The 17424-nt window shown below is 50.3% G+C and overlaps 1 protein-coding gene across 1 annotated transcript in view; it reads left to right on the top strand.

Moving 5' to 3' along the window:
- Positions 1–1505: 1505 nt before the first annotated feature.
- Positions 1506–17424, top strand: part of ARFGAP3 (ADP ribosylation factor GTPase activating protein 3) — a 54552-nt gene continuing 38633 nt past the window's right edge. Inside the window, exons 1-4 of the mRNA XM_042948025.1 lie at positions 1506–1704; positions 7956–8074; positions 14769–14841; positions 15837–15968. Of these exons, the coding sequence (XP_042803959.1) occupies positions 1636–1704; positions 7956–8074; positions 14769–14841; positions 15837–15968 (393 nt within the window). The 5' untranslated portion in view covers positions 1506–1635. The remainder of the gene's footprint in view (positions 1705–7955; positions 8075–14768; positions 14842–15836; positions 15969–17424) is intronic.

Raw genomic sequence — 17424 nt, 5'->3', positions numbered from 1 at the left:
TGTTGTATCACTTACACTATGTGATAACCTTTGCTCTCACTTCCTCTCCCACTAGGTTGGATTTCTGTCCTGTGCAAAGCCAAGGGCCCTCTTGGCTGGTCCTGCAGGACTCCCTCCAGGTCCTCTGAAGGGCCAGCCTGCATCAATACCAAGGGACACAGAGTACAGGAATATCTACTTGGACTCAATAGAAGGAAGAACTTGCAGTCACAACTATCTGCAAAAGTAACTCACTATTCTGGAAGGTCATGTTTTCCTTCCTTGAGGAAAAGTTCCAACCCTGGGTTTATCTGAGTCCACATCCCAGCAAGCTGCCAACTTCCCCTGCGGGCATCTAACCACACAGGTTGAGTGAGCGCTCCTGGCTTCTAAAAGCAGAAAGGAACTGCCAGAGCCTTTTCCAGGGATCCCGGGGGGGAAGCTGCTTCCGGGGGTGCCCTGATTCTTCATCTCCAGCCCCATTGTACAGATGAGCCAAGCCAGGAGTCAAGGCGACCTGACCAAGGCCACAGAAGAGGAAGTAGCTGCTGAATCAGGCTTGGAGCTAAGGTTGACCCGTTTTCCTTGCACGTGCATGCACCACCCAGCCTCAGGTGACAATTTCCCCGCGGCTCGACACCCAGACAGTGAAAGAGGCACCTTTCTCCACGAGTTTATTTATATTTTTAAAAATTTACTAATTTATTTTGAGAGAGTGGGGGAGGGGGCGGGGGTGGGGGTGGAAAGCATCCCAAGCAGGCTCCTCGCCATCAGTGCAGAGCCGGATCCCGGGCTCGATCCCATGAACCGTGACATCGTGACCTGAGCCGAACCCAGATGCTTAACTGACCGAGCCACCCAGGCGCCCCTCCTCGAGTTCAAACCCTCTGTAACGTCAGCCAAAGGGTGGGCTGCAGCCCGGGGCGCTGGGGAAAGTCGCGCTGCTTTTCTGGTCTATTCACCAGTTGGGGCTGAGCCTCAAGAGAACGGCCCTCTCTCGCTGACCCGATACCCAAACAGATCCTCTAAGAAAACCAATTTTCGGGCGATGAAAGCTTCCCCACCCCAGGGGTCGGCTTCACCTTAATGAAAAAAAAGATTTTTTTTTAAAGGAAGGAAGGTGACAAGCGACAATCGGCGTCGGGAGGTGGCGGGTCGGCCCTCTGCCCTCACGTCTCCTCCTCTGCCACCTGGAGGGACTGGTTCTGCGCCCTCACGAGGACGAGGTGAGAAGACCTCGGCCAAGCACGCAGTCGGCCGTCGGTCGACGTGGCGATCCACCAGCCCGAGTGGCGGCGGGTCCCAAGCGCCAGCGCGCGGGAACCAAACTCATCCGCGCCCAGCTTCGCCTCGCACGGCCCCGAGCGGACGGCGGCCGGAAGAAGGCGCCCGAGACTCCTGCGCACGCGCGGACAGCGCCGGGGCGGGGCCCGACCGGGCGGAGCCAGCGGCGCTGCCGAGCGAGGCCGCGAGAAGAGAGCGGCGCGTGAGCTCCGGTTGTGGGCGGGACAGGGGGGCGGGGCCTGGGGGCGGGGCCTGGCCGTCACGCTCAGCCCCGCCCCCCTCGGCCGCCGTCTATCTCCCGGAGGCGGCAACCGCTCCTGCTCGGTCCTTCCCGGTTGGCCGGGCCGGCGGCGCCTCGCTTCTGTGGTGACCATGGGGGACCCCAGCAAGCAAGACATCCTGACCATCTTCAAGCGCCTCCGCTCGGTGCCCACCAATAAGGTAACGGCTGCCGGGCGTGTTGAGGCTTGCTGGCCATCGGCGCCGAACCCCGCGGGCGGCCCCTGCTGCGGCAGTGGCCGCGGCCGCGGGAGGAGGGGCCGGCCCGGCCTGTGACACGTCGCACTTGCGGCGGCGCCTGGGCCTCGCTTGAGTCCGGGCCGCGCGCCGCCCCCAGCCTCAGCAAGGGAGGGGGGGAGGGGGCGCACACCGGGGCCCCGGGCGGGGCGGGCACTTGGGGGTCCCGGGGGCCGGGGGAGGGGCACAGACCTTGTGGTTCCTGACACCGAGCGGGGGAGCACACACGGGGGGCAGGGTGGCGGAGTGGACCCCGTGAGTTCTGGAGAGAGCTGCGGGCGAGCTCGGGGCCCCGAGAGAGGGCTGGGGGGCATACACCGGGGCTCCCGTGAGCGGGGCGGACACCGCAGGCCACCTGTGACCCAGCTGGGACGCATGCACCGGCTCGGAAACTCCAGCTGGCAGCGCTGGGCGCGTGGGGAAGCTCTTGCGACCCCGCACCCCCCACCCCCAGCCCCGCACACTGGAGCTGACCTCTGTGGGGTGCCTGTTGGAGCCTGCTTGGTTGCCCGTGGTTTTTGATGGCAGCCTCAGTTTCCCTGTCTGCTAAAGCCGCTAAGTGGTGTGTGTTCAATGGCCTCTTATCTCTTGCTAAGAAGGCCCACCATACACCCCCTTCTCTTTCTTCCCTTTGGGTCTCTCCAAAATCCTTGGAGAGTTTGGAGATTGGGGTTTTCCTTTTTTTTTTTTTTTTTTTTTTTTTTGGTCTCAGAGGTGGTTTTCTCCTCTGACTTTTACAACTTTTCGCAACCGGCTGGAGATGTTGTGATGACACATCGCGCTCACGTGACACCCTCCCCTGAGGCTCACAGGTCAGAGTGGAACCTGGAGAGTGCAAAGGGCTGCCAGGGCGTCAGCGTGGACTCTCCCCTCCCGTCCGGTGGCAGCAGTTTGTCGGGCTCCCCACTGTCCCCTCCAAAGTGAACAGCTGTTAACGATCATGGTCGTGAGCTGGGGCGTCCCAGCATGGAAAGATCCCGAGTTTCGCAAAATTAAGACGTCTTTGCCCTAAGCCTTGGAAGGGAGCCTGTATTTTTACAGACTAAGAAGATGAGAAAGGAAACGGCTTATTGGAGGGGGGTGTCTGATGAATGTAGGGAAGTCGGAGGAGGAGAAAGGCTCCGGGAATTCTCGAGTGCCCGTTTCTTGGCCGTTTTCTTGATTTTCAAATTTAGATTCATCTGTTATTACAAAGAGTGGTTTCCCTAGAGCTAGACAAGGTTAGGGTCTGCGCCTGGCAGTGTAGAAATTACACTTTTTGTCTGCTCTATCTCCGAAACAGTGTGTCTTCTCTTTGAATTCATCGAAGGGAAGGTGCCTTCTTTTACGGAAGAGCTCATCGTCTTTAGGACCCTTTGAGGGATATGTGTGGGCTTATTGGTAACTATGTCACCTTGGGCAGGTTCCTTGGCCACGTTGTACGTCATTTTCCTCAGCGGAAAATGGAGACACGCGCAGGCTCTAACCCAGAGGGTTATTGCAAAGGATTAAATGAGAAAACCCAAGAAAAGCAGTTGGAACAGGACCTCCATGTGCCGGTCCCCACTGGTGTCAGCTAGTTTATTGTTACTGTTTTTGTCACAAACCCACGCACCTGTGGAAAACGTTATGTCCCGTAACAGGATTAATAAAAGCGTGGAGCAAAAATATTTTCTGGTAATGTTCCGCAGCATTGTGCTACCTTTCTTGATGAAGAATTTTTCACTTGATCCTTAGGAAGAAACCATTAGGTAAGCAAAGATGAAAACTCGTTTTAGTGATGGGGAAGAGTTGGGGAACAGTCAGCATTTAAAAAAAATTTTTTTTTTTAATGTTTATTTTTGAGAGAGAGAGACACAGAGTCTGAGCGCGGGAGGGGCCGAGAGAGAGGGAGACACAGAATCTGAAACAGGCTCTGGGCTCCGAGCTGTCAGCACAGAGCCCGATGCCGGGCTCGAACCCATGAACCCTGAACTCATGAGCTGAGCCTACTTACTTAACCTACTCAGCTATGAGCTTAACCTACTAAGTCGCCCAGGTGCCCCTATAAACCTGCTTCTTTTATTTTAAATTTTTTTAAATGTTTTTATTTATTTTTGAGACAGAGAGAGACAGAGCATGAGCAGGGGAGGGGCAGAGAGAGAGGGAGACACAGAATCTGAAACAGGCTCCGGGCTCTGAGCTGTCACCACAGAGCCCGACGCAGGGCTCGAACCCACGAATCGCGAGATCGTGACCTGAGCCGAAGTCAGACGCTTCACTGACTGAGCCACCCAGGCGCCCTAACTGTAAGCATTTTTAAGAAGGGGCTGTAACGGAGAGAGCTGTAAGATATACAGACGGAAGAGGTACTTCAAAAGAAACCACGTGGTTTACTTTAAGAATACGTTATCCGATGTCTCCTGCTCGTGTGTGATGAATATTTACCGTGGATCAAGGTTTTAACTCAGAAGGGTCTGTTTTCTGGTTTGAGAAGTCCTTCCTGGTCTCTCTGTGTTTTACTGCTCGAGTTTTACTGCTCGATTGCTTGAGTTGTTCTGCCAACAAGTGTCCGCTGGGCAGCTGTGGTCCACAGAGCGGTGGGGCACACTGAGGGATCCAGAGACCGGCTCCTGCCCTCAGGAAGCTTCCAGTCTGGCAGGTGGAAGACAGATAAAGGACAGCCTGGCCTGTGAGAGGGCAGTGTGGTGAGGGGTGAAGAGTGAGCCCTGGGGCAGACCGCTGGGGGTGTAGAGTCCCCAGGATCCCGCTTCTCAGCTGTGATACTTCGTAATTCCTTAGTTTTCTCTAAAATGGGGGTGAAAACCCACACCAAGTGCTTTGCGGAGAAAACGAAATGTGCAAAATGAAAATGCAGGGCCCTTGTTTAAAAAGCATTGGAAATTTCAGGGCCCCTGGGTGGCTCAGTCGGTTGAGCGTCCGGCTCGATTTTGGCTCAGGTCATGATGCCAGGGTTGTGGGATCGAGCCCCTGTGTCGGGGTCTGTGCTGAGCGTGGAGCCTGCTTAAGATTCTCCCTTTCTTTCTTCCTCCGCCCTCTTGCCTGCTCATGCGCGCACGCTCTCTCTCTAAAATAAAAACAAAAAAATTAAAAGTGTTGAGAATTTCAAGATGGGACAGCAGAGCATTAAGCAGCCGTGGGGCCCTGGGCAGCCGTATAGGTCACACGTGTGCCCAGAAGCTGGCCTCGATGGGGATGATAATAATGCCTTCTTGTAGGGTTGTTATGATGGTCCAGTTGGCCAGTAGCAATGCCTGATGTGGAATAAACACAGCGTTAGCTGTTACTTCTCTAGTAGTTAGTCTCGTCAGTAGGCAAAGCCAACTGTTAGAGGTAGTTGCTTTCCATCACCATGAGAAGTGACATTCTGCTTAGAAAACCGGATCTCAGGGCGCCTGGGTGGCTCAGTCGGTTGAGCGTCCAACTCTTGATTTCCACTCAGCTCATGATCTCACAGTTGGGGTTCGTGAGATCGAGCCCCGAGTTGGGCTCTGTGCTGACAGCGAGGGACCTGCTTGAGATTCTCTCTCCCTCTCTCTCAGCCCTTCCCCCACTCGTTCTTTCTTTCTCTCTCTCTCCCGAAATAAATAAGTAAACTAAAAAAAAAAAAGGAAAAAAGAAAGGAAAAGAAAAAGAAAACCATGTCTCAATTTTGCTGTGGGACCGCATATCACAACCAAGTGCAATCCCGCTCTCAAAGCCGCCTCCCGCTCCAGCACGTGTGAGAGCCAGACTTGCATCGCTAACTGCCTGCTGGTCTCACACCCCGCAGTACCTGATCTCAACCACCCCTACAGACTGTCCAACAACCTGTGTTTGCATTCAGTAGGTGCCTACTTGGTGCCAGGGTCCGTGCTCAGCTCAGGTGCACAAGATAGGACGCCTGCCCTCACGGAGCTATGTTCTGGCAATTTCTCATCTTAGCTGCTGGTCACGAGGGTGCTGAGACCAGCCTGTTACAAGCCAGTCTGCGCTCTCCCCAGCCACGCGACAAGCTCACATCGGGAAGATTCTCAGTCTTGCCCGTTCTGGGCCGTGCACCGTCTCCCTTGTCACCTCCCTCGAGGGGCCGTCTCCTCCGCAGGCTGTTGCTGCTTATTGTGCCTTAAGATTCTGTTCTTGAGAGTCCAGTTGCCTCTTGGGTGCTATCTAGAAACTTTTTCTCTCCTGTCCTTGCTTACTAAGATTCCGCCTATAACTAACTGTCTTGCCTGCTGACTGTGGGTGCATGTGCGGGCTCCATGCGGCAGACTCTTCCTGAACCCCCTTCGGATGTCTGCTTCCCATGTTTCCGGTCCTTACTTGGTAGTAAGTGCACAACTATTGGTTGAGTCAGTGGGGGACTATGGGTGGCCTCTTGCAGAGGGACAGCGCCGTTGGCAGAATTGGTCACACTGTTTGGGGTCCCACGGAAGGGGATTCCTTACTTGACTGGCTGTTACCACGGGGCATCTTAATTTCTGTGTCCTACCCTCCCACTGCGCACTGAGCTCCAGAAAAGCCAGCAGGTGGCCTGGCAGGGGACAGGGACCCAGCAGGTGTTTGTGGAATCCGTTCCCAAATACCTTAGCGCCTACCATGGTATCTGACATACAGCAGGTAGTCAGTAAACACTGGAGCGGACTGGCACCTTCCACGTCAGTTGTCACTCTAACCCTGTACTTCGTGTGAGCCTGTCGTGCTGAGGGCCTTTGGAAAATCCGCTCGTGTTTTCACTCTCGCGTTGCCCTCAGAAGGCCAGAAGCCAGATCTTTCTTGATGACTGTAGTTGGGACAAACTTCCCATAGGCGTCTCTGTCTATCAAGTGTATTTAAAATCTGGGACTCTTATTCTGGAAGAAAAAAAAAAATGTTCTCTTATTAGTGGAGTGTTTGCCATTCTGTTGTTCTTTTTTTAATTTTTTAAAAATGTTTTTATTTTTATTTTTGAGACAGAGAGAGACAGCATGAGCAGGGGAGGGGCAGAGAGAAAGGGAGACACAGAATCCGAAGCAGGCTCCAGGCTCTGAGCCGTCAGCACAGGGCCGGATGTGGGGCTCGAACTTACGAGCTGTGAGATCACGACCTGAGCCGAAGTTGGACGCTCAACCGACTGAACCACCCAGGCGCCCCGTGCCCTTCTGTTGTTCTGACTTTAATTAATTGTAAATATTAAATTTCGTGACAAACTCTGGATATTTTAAAGTCGTTTTTATGCTCCTGTTGCCAGATGCTCTCAGACGAAGACTGTTTGACCTCAGCCAATGTTGAGGGAGGAGGGCCCTGGCTCTCTCATGAGGGTGCCGTCAGGCCGTCTGCTGGGGCTGCCGTCTCTCCAGGCTGGGGTTCCCCACTCTCAAGCTCGGTCCTGAGGTGCTCCGCCGGCCCCCGCTCCTCACCGGCTCGTTGCGCTCGGGGCGTCCGTCCCTCACCACTTTGAGCCTCTCCCCTGGGCCGCTCGAGTGTCCCCCAGACCTGCCAGCTAGCCTCCCCCAGAGCCAGTGCTCCAGGGGAGAGAGGTGGCAAGAGACAGAAAGGAAGCCACGGCGTCTTTTATTATCTAATCTTGGAAACTTCTGCCTTCTTACTGGTCACAGGTCACCCCGCGCAAGTGAGGGTGGCTCCCGTCCCCTCCGCCTCAGCTGGCTGGGGGCCAGTGGAGAGCCACTGGCTGGAAGGCCACGAGGCCACAAGGCCTTGAGTGTTCCCAGCAGGGGGACGTCCCTGGTTAGTGTTCACTCGCGTGACTGTTAGGGAGCCCTGCTGATGCCTAATTAATACATAATTAATTATCTGTAATGTAATAATAAAGAAATTGAAAGTTCAGGGTTTTTTAAAAAAATTTTTTAGTTGACTTATTTATTTTGAGAGAGACAGTGATAGGGTGAGTCAGGGAGTGGCAGAGAGAGGGGGAGAGAGAGAATCCCAAGCAGGTTCCTCGCAGAGCCTGACGCGAGGCTCGAACTCACGAAACTGTGAGATCGCGACCTGAGCCAAAACCAAGAGTTGGACGCTTCACCAACTGAGCCTCCCAGGCGCCCCAAATGTTGAGGTTTTTGAAAAAAAAAAAAAATAACAGGTGAGATATTTTGTACTAACCCGTTTCAGATTGTGAACGTTAAGCAGCTTTCAAGCTCGATCATGTATCGGAGCCTGTAAGATGGCTCATTTAGCTGATGGGGATGAATTAATAACTGAGTTTTGAAATTGTCTTCCAGGTGTGTTTTGACTGTGGGGCCAAGAACCCCAGCTGGGCGAGTATAACCTACGGGGTGTTCCTTTGCATCGACTGCTCAGGGTCACACAGGTCACTCGGGGTCCACTTGAGCTTTATCAGGTGAGTGAGTCTGTTTTCGTCATGGGCGGGAGGGGTTCTTTTCGCCTTTTCTGCTTTACGTCTGCTTTGCCGTCAGGTAGAACGAGAGGCCGGCGAGGAGTCGCGGGGATCGAAATCTTTACAGTTAGGTAACCTGGAAGATGGCTTATTTTCCGTTCGGCGACTGTTCCGTAGAGCTCTGTGTCAGAGATCTGAGGCCGTGGTGCTGCAGACGGAGTCAGGAGGGAGGGTCTGAGACCCTCTTCCCTTCCCTTTATCACCTTCTAATAACCAGCAGCGCAGCGAGAGCAGGGGGTTGGGGTGCTGGGGGCCTGCCGTCGGGAGGAGAGCTGATACAAAGGGCGAGAAGCAGGGCGCCTGGGTGGCTCAGTCGGTTGAGCGTCTGACTTCGGCTCAGGTCATGATCTCCTGGTTGTGAGTTCGAGCCCCGCGTCGAGCTCTGTGCTGACAGCTCGGAGCCTGGAGCCTGCTTCCCGTTCTGTGTCTCCCTCTCTCTGTGCCCCTCCCCACTCATGCTCTGTCTCTCTCTCTCTCTCTCAGAAATAAAGATTGAAAAAGGCGAGAAGGCTCGTTATAGCACAGGCCTACAGCTCTGGCTCCCAGGGCCGCTGACCTCACGAAGCCTGAGTGAATGATTGTGTTGGGAATTTGAGTGGCAATTTCAAGTGCTTGTAAAAAGAAAGTCTTTTTTTTTTTTTTAATCTGCAGACGTGGGGTGCCATTGGCTCGCTCTGGGGAGTACATATCTTCTACTCTGGACAGTCTGGTTGCAGCCTAGATGGGGCTTTTGCGTGTGGCCCCCTTGGACACAGCCCCACAGTCCGGTGGGAGGCTGAAGTGCCCTTGTGTGAAATAAAATAATCTGAAATAATAAAAGGATCCCCAGGCAGGCTCAGCACTTGGAACTGAGCGAGGCTTGCTCGTCAGCAACCCCCCTCCATTCCTTATGACTTAAGGAATATCGATATAATACTATTACTATGAAGAACATTGGTTCCTATAAGATAAATCGATTATTATTTGCAATGAGACATTTTCTATGATGGCACAAAAACTACATAGTAAAAATAATATAATTTTCTTTTAAAAATATATTCACTTAAAAAAAAAAAAACATTCTGATGTACTTTCGTGAGTTCTTTTTTCCGGAAATCAGTTTGTAGAGGCTGATGGGCTAAATATTTATAGCCACATAACTCCGTAGGCAATTACTTAGAAAAGGGAGTTCTTTTGTGTTCTTCCTGGTTTCAGAGTATCTATCCGTTTCTCGTCTCTTTGTCTTAGATGCTGCTCCCAGAATATTTTGAATACACTGTCCTGTTCTTGTCCTTTTCTTTAAATGTTGAGGGATTTACTTGCCCGGGCAGGTTTCTTTTTAGGGTACTTCCCTCCTCTCCACCTCCCCCCCACCCCCCCACCCCCCCAGCCCCCGGATTGGTTGTTACTGGTTACCATAAGGTGAGCTGCTCTGCCCAGAGCTCACGAAGTCTGGACTCCATTGGTCTTCCTTTCTGTCTTCACTGTGTTCTGTCCCTCTTCCTCTGTGCCAAGTCCCGCCCTCATAATCCGGCCCTCCCTTTGCCTCTCCAGCAAAGCACACCTCCAGTATAAACCATTCCAGGCAATCAGGCGGTCTTCTGACGTGTTCCCTGGTGAGGGGAGGACTGACCCAGATCATAATGAGGCTACACAGCAGGGTCTGTCTGGGCTGCTGTAGGTTTAATGACCAGCCTTTTAAAAGTCAGATAAATACAACTGTGAATCGCAATGTTTATAAATGATTCAGAAACAACTGTCAAAAAGTCCTGTGCAACCGGAGGGCAGCAGTCTAGGATTTGGGCAAGAGGAAGTCAAGGAAGGTGAGAGTACTCAGCAGGGTTTTTGTTTTTACGAGGCGGAGGTTTGCTCCTTAAAATTTTTTCTTGGTGGGAAGAAATTACAAACACTAGGTCATTGGGAAAAAAAAAAAAAAAAAACCCGAGCAGTCCCAAAGTTCACAAAGCAAGTGAAAAGTCCTTCCTCTAGAATCCCTTGCCCCTCTACAGCCTCTTCCCCTGCCAGACGCACGCACCGCCCCCCCCCCCCCAACAGTCCCACCTCCCAGTCACGAACAGATGAACACTTTGGCATGGGTGGAATGTTTACTTAAATGGAGGTTTTTGGGTGTTTTGTTTTTTAAGTAGAATTTCAAGTCAACAATTTTACAAAGGAAAAAACCTATGAACTTCTGCCAACCAAAAAGGGAAGGGCGGGTTAGGCATCCACGGAAATGGCCAGCTGCCTTGGAGCTGACTGCAGAGGATGTAACTGTGTTGGCCCCTGCCCACCACCTCCCGGGGCTTGAACTCCGGGCCTCAGCTCCTGGGGCATCTGCGCCTCCCTGTGCTCCTCTCCCTCCAGCTCTGTTTCCTCTCAGGTTCACTGTTAAGTATTTCATGAGCTTGTGAAAGGTGAATGGAATCCAGTAGGAGGGTAGGGACAGGCTTCAGTACAGCATGAATAAGAAGATAGACTGGGTGGCCTGGGTGGCCCCTACACAATCTCAACCCGTGAGACTGTGACCTGAGTGGAAGTAGGATGCTTAACTGGCTCTCACGGGTTGGGGGTTCGAGCCCTACGGAGTCTGTGTCTCCCTCTCTCTCTGCCCGTCCGCCGCTCACACTGTATTTCTCTCTCCTTCAAAAGTAAATAAACACTAAAAAAGTAAAATTAAAAAAAAAAAAAGAAACAAAAAGATAGACTGTAAAGTGCCCCATAGGACATGAAAACAGCACTGCATCTACTTCCGGGTGGGAAGTCAGTCCAGGTTGACCACGAGGTGGTAACATTTGCAATGAATTTCGAAGTTTTGGTGAGATTTTGATCATGGAAACAAGGCAGGGGAAAGGAGGTCGGCAGTCAGGCTTTGAGAAAAGGTAGGGGGCGCCTGGGTGGCTCAGTTGGTTGAGCTACTGACTCTTGATATTGGCTCAGGTCATGATCTCAGGGCTGTGAGATCGAACCCAGCATCCAAACCCTGCTTGGATTCTCTCCCCGCCCCCGGCCCACCCCCCCCCCCGCCCCTCCCTGGCTTACACATGCACGCATGCTCTCTCTCCCTCTAAATAAATAAATAAATAAATAAATAATAAATAAATAAATAAATAAATAAATAAATAAATGTTTTTAAAAAGTATACAGGCTGGAAAAAGTGAACTGTTTAGTAACTACTTTTTTTTTTTTTTTAAACATTTATTCATTTTTGAGACAGAGAGAGACAGAGCATGAACGGGGGAAGGTCAGAGAGAGAGGGAGACAACAGAATCTGAAACAGGCTCCAGGCTCTGAGCTGTCAGCACAGAGCCTGACGCGGGGCTCGAATTCACGGACCGCGAGATCATGACCTGAGCTGAAGTCAGACGCCCAACCGACTGAGCCACCAGGCGCCCCAAGTAACCACCTTTTTAAAAAAATTTATTTATTGTGAGAGAGAGAGAGAGAGCGCAGGAGGACTAGAGAGAGGGAGAGAGAGAATCCCAAGCAGGTTCCTTGTTGTCAACACAGAGCCCGATGCAGGGCTTGAACTCACGAGCCTGGAGATCATGACCTGAGCTGAAACCAAGAGTCGCATGTTTAACTGACTGAGCCACCCGGGGGGCCCCTAGTAGCTAATTTGTCTAGGCAGAGGAAAATGAAGAGACATAGGATTTCAAGGGGAAGATTTGGGGGACATTGTGGAGGATCTTGACTGCCAGGCCAAGAGCCTGTGCTTAACTGCTGAGACCTTGAGGGGCGAACATAGGAAGGCCGACCTGGGCCCCGGGCGCAGAAGGTGCCCACAGACATTGGCCAGGCGGTGCTGGGCAGGCGTGAGGAGAGAGGGCACTGTGCCTGGCTGCTGGGGGCTGAAGCCCAGCACCACCCCGACTGTTTCTGGGTGTGCTGCTTCCCTCTCGGTGTCTCTGTTTCCTTCCCTTGAACGTGGGGATGAGAAGCTGGGGAGTCACCGTAGAGGCTTTGGGAGAAGAAAGCGGATGAACCCACATAAAGCCTGGCACATGGTGAGTCCCCAGCGGATGCCGCCAGCGATCAGGTCTGAGTCATGTGTGTGCCCGCCCAGCGGATGCCGGAGGAGAAACGTTTGTGATGTTCTTGTAGGAAGGCAACGCCTTGCGTGGCCTTCAGTCAAGCAGCCAAGCCGGTTAGAAACAGGCGGCTCCTGAAGCTGTTCCCGGGCTTGTCTGTGAGCCAAAGTCTAGATTAACGGTGCTGGATGGATGAAATTCCATTGAAAATTTTTGATTACATGATAACTTTGTCATGTTTATTTGGTGAGATTCCTTCTGATTTCTAAAATCTATTTAAATGTGCTGCTTACTGACTCTGGCAGCCACTAGGGAAGCTAATTCATGCAGTTTTGGGGAGGTTATACTGGACTCATGTAAGGATTATAGAGGTTGTGGGAAACCTCTTTTCTCATTGACTTGGCTGTTAACAGGAGCCACTTTGTTAAAGTGTCACTGATTCTTCCATTTTTCTTACTGCCTCTGCTTTACTTTTTTCTTAGCACTGTCACAGACTGTCAATTACCTTTCGTGTCTCTCAATCTATATTGGAGGGAAGAAATCACCTACAGTGAAGTCAGCTCCTCGTGTAGGAATGGGCACTCGTGAGCAATTAAGTTTCCTCTAAAGGTTGACTAGTTTCAGGCTCCACAACCCAGTTCAGGAACAATTCGTTTTAATCTTTTTTTCTAAGGAATATATAGAGTAATATTTGGAGAAAGAGAGAGAGCGAGCGAGCGAGCACGAGCCAGAGAGGGGCCGAGAAAGAGGGAGACAGAGGATCTGAAATAGGCTCCACACTGTCAGCACAGAGCCCAGTTGGGACTCAAACTCACGAACCGAACCGTGAGATCACGACCTGAGCTGAAGTTGGACCCTTAAATGGCGGAACCGCCCCGTTTTTTGTTTTTGTTTTTTTTTTTTAAGATAGTTTAAGACCAAAAGTTGAGGCTGATTAGCAAATCCAAGTACTTGCAGCCTCAGTTTTAGGACCTAATTAAGTCAGCCCAAATTCAGGTACCTGTTATGTGCCTGTTGTAGGAGTGTGGCAGAAAAACGTGGGACATTCCTGTCCTCTGGAGCTCGCTGCTTCTGACCTGACACAGCGTGACAGGGTTAACATGACCATGGTGATGGCGATGGTGAGAATTTTAGCCGTGTGGGATTTACCGCGAGCCAGGCACTTTCCAGATATTAGCTTGTTTGGTTTCTACAAGAGTGAGACAGATGATACTATAATTATCACTGCTTTGCACATGAGGAAAGCGGGCACAGAGAAGCTAAGTAACTTCTCCGAGGTCATCCAGCTAGCCATGGCAGAGTTGAGCTTTGTTCTGTCTCAGTCTGTCTCCAGAGGCTGTGCTGTTAACTGCCATGCTCTGACAGCGTGGGATGGGGGTGGTCCCTGACTCCGTCTGATGCAGAGTCGTGAACATGTGGCTAAGATCCATCAGAAAAAGGATTTCAGAACAAGGTATATCATGCAGTCACATTGCCTGGTCATCAAATTCTGAAAGATTTTATTTTTGTCTTTGGGAAACCTGCTGCTTATAAAGGGTAGATTAAATTTTGCTTTGTATGTATTGACACGAAGTGGATTTGTTACAGGTGCAAGTAATGATATGTATCAGTGTTATTATTTTAGGGTAGCTATTGGCTTCAAAATAACATTCTAACGTTTACAAAGGCTAATAAGCGATACAAACAGGCATAGAAATTGGCAAACGGGAGGGCAGTATAAAAGGAAAAGAGGCGTCTTTTCTTTTTACCTTCCTATTTTGTAAAGGTACTCTACCTACACCCATTCAGAAACGTCCACATTCCTTTACAGTTAGTGGGGGACAAGCTGTCGCATATGGGACAGCCTTGCTTTTTGCTCTTACCTATGGATTTAACGCAAAGGCTTCTAACATTGTTGGAATATCACACCTTGCTTTACAGTGATCGCTCGGCGAATTGTTATTGTTGGGAAATACGGTTATTGCCTTTACCTTGCCTGGATTTGGTCTCAGGTTGCAGAGAAGTAAAGCACGAGGTGTGGTAGGGGAGAAGGCCCTTCCAGCTTTCGCGTCAGGAGCACTAAATCCTGAGTTTTCTCCCTTCCCTGATGGCGGTGGTGTCGGTTAGGTCCCTTCTGCTTGCTGATGAGACTGTGAGCGTCCCCGAGGCTCCCGTTAGAGGTCGGACTGGACAAATGCATAGCTGATCTGAAAAATCAGAAGAGCACATCTGTTTTGAGCAGAGAGACGTTACCGATTTTTAGATCATAAGCCACTGAGAATGGGAGGCGAGGAGTCATAGTTGTTCCAACGGCCCGGGAAGCTCGTCTTGTCCCTGAGCCCCAGATGAGGCGCTGTCTGGTGCAGCGGAAGCGCTCCTGGCCTGGGGCGGCCCACCTGTGGTCACGCGTGGCGGGGAGCGTGTGGCTGGGCCATCGGAAACATGGCTGCCAGGAAGGATGAGAGGGGCCGGGAGCTGTTTGCATCACTATCACAGGCTCTGCAGGCCCAGCACATCCCCTGTCACTGTTAACACAGACCTAGAAGGCTTCAGGATGCTGAAAATCAAGGGAACTCTTGCTTCCCAAAACTTTGGTGGCTCCGTTCTGGGGGAAGAACGTGTTAACATTTGAGAACATTCTCCCCATTTAGATCTACTGAGCTGGACTCGAACTGGTCTTGGTTTCAGCTGCGATGCATGCAAGTTGGAGGAAATGCTCACGCAGTAAGTTCATCGCAGACCTGCTGTCTCCCTTCTCGCTATAAGCCGGGAGGGAGGTTGGGTATTTGCATGTATGAGTTTGGGAGGCCCTATTGAGTAGCCAGGACGAGACGGGCCTGGGAGCGGATGGCCCTGGTAACTTGTTTATCCCCAAATCTTTTAAATGCCTCGTAAACACAAAACTCTGGGCTGGGTGCTGAGATACAGTACCGAACAAGACAAAGGAGATGCCCTTTCTTAGTAACTTCTGCGTAAAACATAACTTCTTAAGTGTCCAATTAACTTACAGTTTTAAAAGAGCGGATCTCTTTACCCTCCCTTACAAACCTAAATAAGGAGCCTCAAATATGTTAAACTTCATTTACAAACCCAGTATATCTGATGAATCCAGTTGGGTCAATACAAGGATTGCTCATACAGGTTTCTAGAATGCCTGCTTTCATTGAGATATGAATTCCGACCCTTATGAGGTGGTTGGAAACAGTTTCCTCTAACTGTTGAAACATTTATCTTATCTCGTGCTTATGCTGTGGTTTCTGTTCACGAAGAAACAGCACTAGACAAGGTGATGGTTGGCGTGGCCCCTGTTAACCAATTTGTCAGAAATTCCAAGTTAGAGGAATTCAAACTGAAATGAATTTCTCATGAGCTAAAAGTAGTCCAGAGTGGAAAGCGTCCCCCCAAATAACAGAATAATTCAGAATGACCAAAGTGGGTTGATGGAGAAATGAAGGGCCACAGCTTTGTCATTTTGTACCGAGTCTCATGCCCGGTTACACAAAAATACCAATGTTGAATGCGTGGAAAGCATTCCCTTTTACAAGGAGGAGTTGACTTTAAATTAGGTAGTACGAACTCTTTTTGTAAATTATGTGGTTTAATTACTTTTGTTTCCACTAGTATTATCCAAAAACTCCTTCATAACATGAAGTAATATTTTCAGCCACAGGTGACATTTAATGCCGCATTGCTATTAATTCACGCATTTTCCTCTGTAGTCTTCCTTTTTCCATCAACACGGCTGTGCCACCAATGACACCAATGCCAAGTACAACAGTCGCGCTGCTCAGCTCTATCGGGAGAGAATCAAGTCGCTGGCCTCCCAGGCAACGCGGAAGCATGGCACTGATGTAAGTCACGGGTGGGTTGGATCGCCTCCGGCAGATGAACATTCGTTTCGGTACAAAAAGTGGTTTTGGGGGCTCCTGGGTGGCTCAGTCATTTGAGCGTCCGACTTCGGCTCAGGTCATGATCTGACAGTTCGTGGGTTCGGGTCTCGCGTCGGGCTCTGTGCTGACGGCTCGGAGCCTGGAGCCCGCTTCGGATTCTGAGTCTTCCTCTCTCTCTGCCCCTCCCCCGCTTGTACTCTGTCTCTGTCTGTCTCTCAAAAGTGAATAGAAATGTAAAAAAGAGAATTTAGGGGCACCTGGGTGGCTCAGTTGGTTAAGTGTCTGACTTCAGCTCTGGTCATGATCTCGCGGTTCATGGGTTCAAGCCCCATATTGGGCTCTGAGTTGACATCTCAGGGCCTGGAGCCTGCTTCAGATTCTGTGTGTGTGTGTGTGTGTGTGTCTCTCTCTCTCTGTGCTCCTCCCCCACTCGTACTCTGTCTCTCTGTCTCTCTCATAAATAAATAAAAGCAGTAAAAAAAAAAAAAAAAAAAAAAAAAAATTTTTAAAGTGGTGTTACCTATCCCAAACAGTAAAACCTTCTAGCTGGATTCTCTTGCAAGGAAACCATGTGTAGTTGATTCTTGAGGTTCACGGAAGTGATGCACTGAATTAGTAAATGTGGAAACATCACTCCTAGGAGAGATAGAGGGCTAGGTTCCTGTGAGTGTCTGGTCACAACATTCCCATCAGCTGATCAGTACATAACCTTATTTTACATGTGATACTATTTAAGGACACCTTATTGAATATATTATTAAATTTTTAAATTAAAAAAAATTAAGTTTATTTATTCTGAGAGAGAGAGGGAGTAGGAGGGGCAGAGAGAGAGAGAGGAAATCCCAAGCAGGTTCCGCACTGTCAGCACAGAGCTCGATGCAGGGCTCGAACCCACGAACCTTGAGATCATGACCCAAGCCGAAATCAAGAGTAGGATGCTTAAGCAGGCCGAGCCAGCCAGGCTGAATATATTATTAATATGCAATTAAATATATAATAATTAATAGTATATTGATATATATATCTATATAATATATATATCTATAGATATATCTATATATATCTATATATAGATATAATATTTAATATATCATTAATATATAATTATTGACTCATTAACATTGAACTCACTGTCCACAGCACTGTAACTCATGTCCGGGGGTGGGGGGTGGGGCTTACCTCATTCTGTGTTTTCTCTATAAGGCACATCACAGCCTTCCTGTGCTTAGGAACACAAGGTAGGACTTCGGCACTGGGCTTGGGGGCCATTTTAACCAATGAAATCACCAACAAAGCACAACAATGTGAAAAATGTGTCGCTAAATCGACCACAAAAAAGGACACTTACTTACAGTTTGAGAGCTGAAACAAGGAGACAGAGCGTCACCTTGTTCAGCCTCAGCTGGGAACATGCACC

This window comes from Panthera leo, chromosome B4, assembly GCF_018350215.1.
Source record: "Panthera leo isolate Ple1 chromosome B4, P.leo_Ple1_pat1.1, whole genome shotgun sequence".
Classification (NCBI taxonomy): domain Eukaryota; kingdom Metazoa; phylum Chordata; class Mammalia; order Carnivora; family Felidae; genus Panthera; species Panthera leo.
Note: the sequence above shows the minus strand (reverse complement) of the source record. Positions and strands in the feature narration are given on the sequence as shown.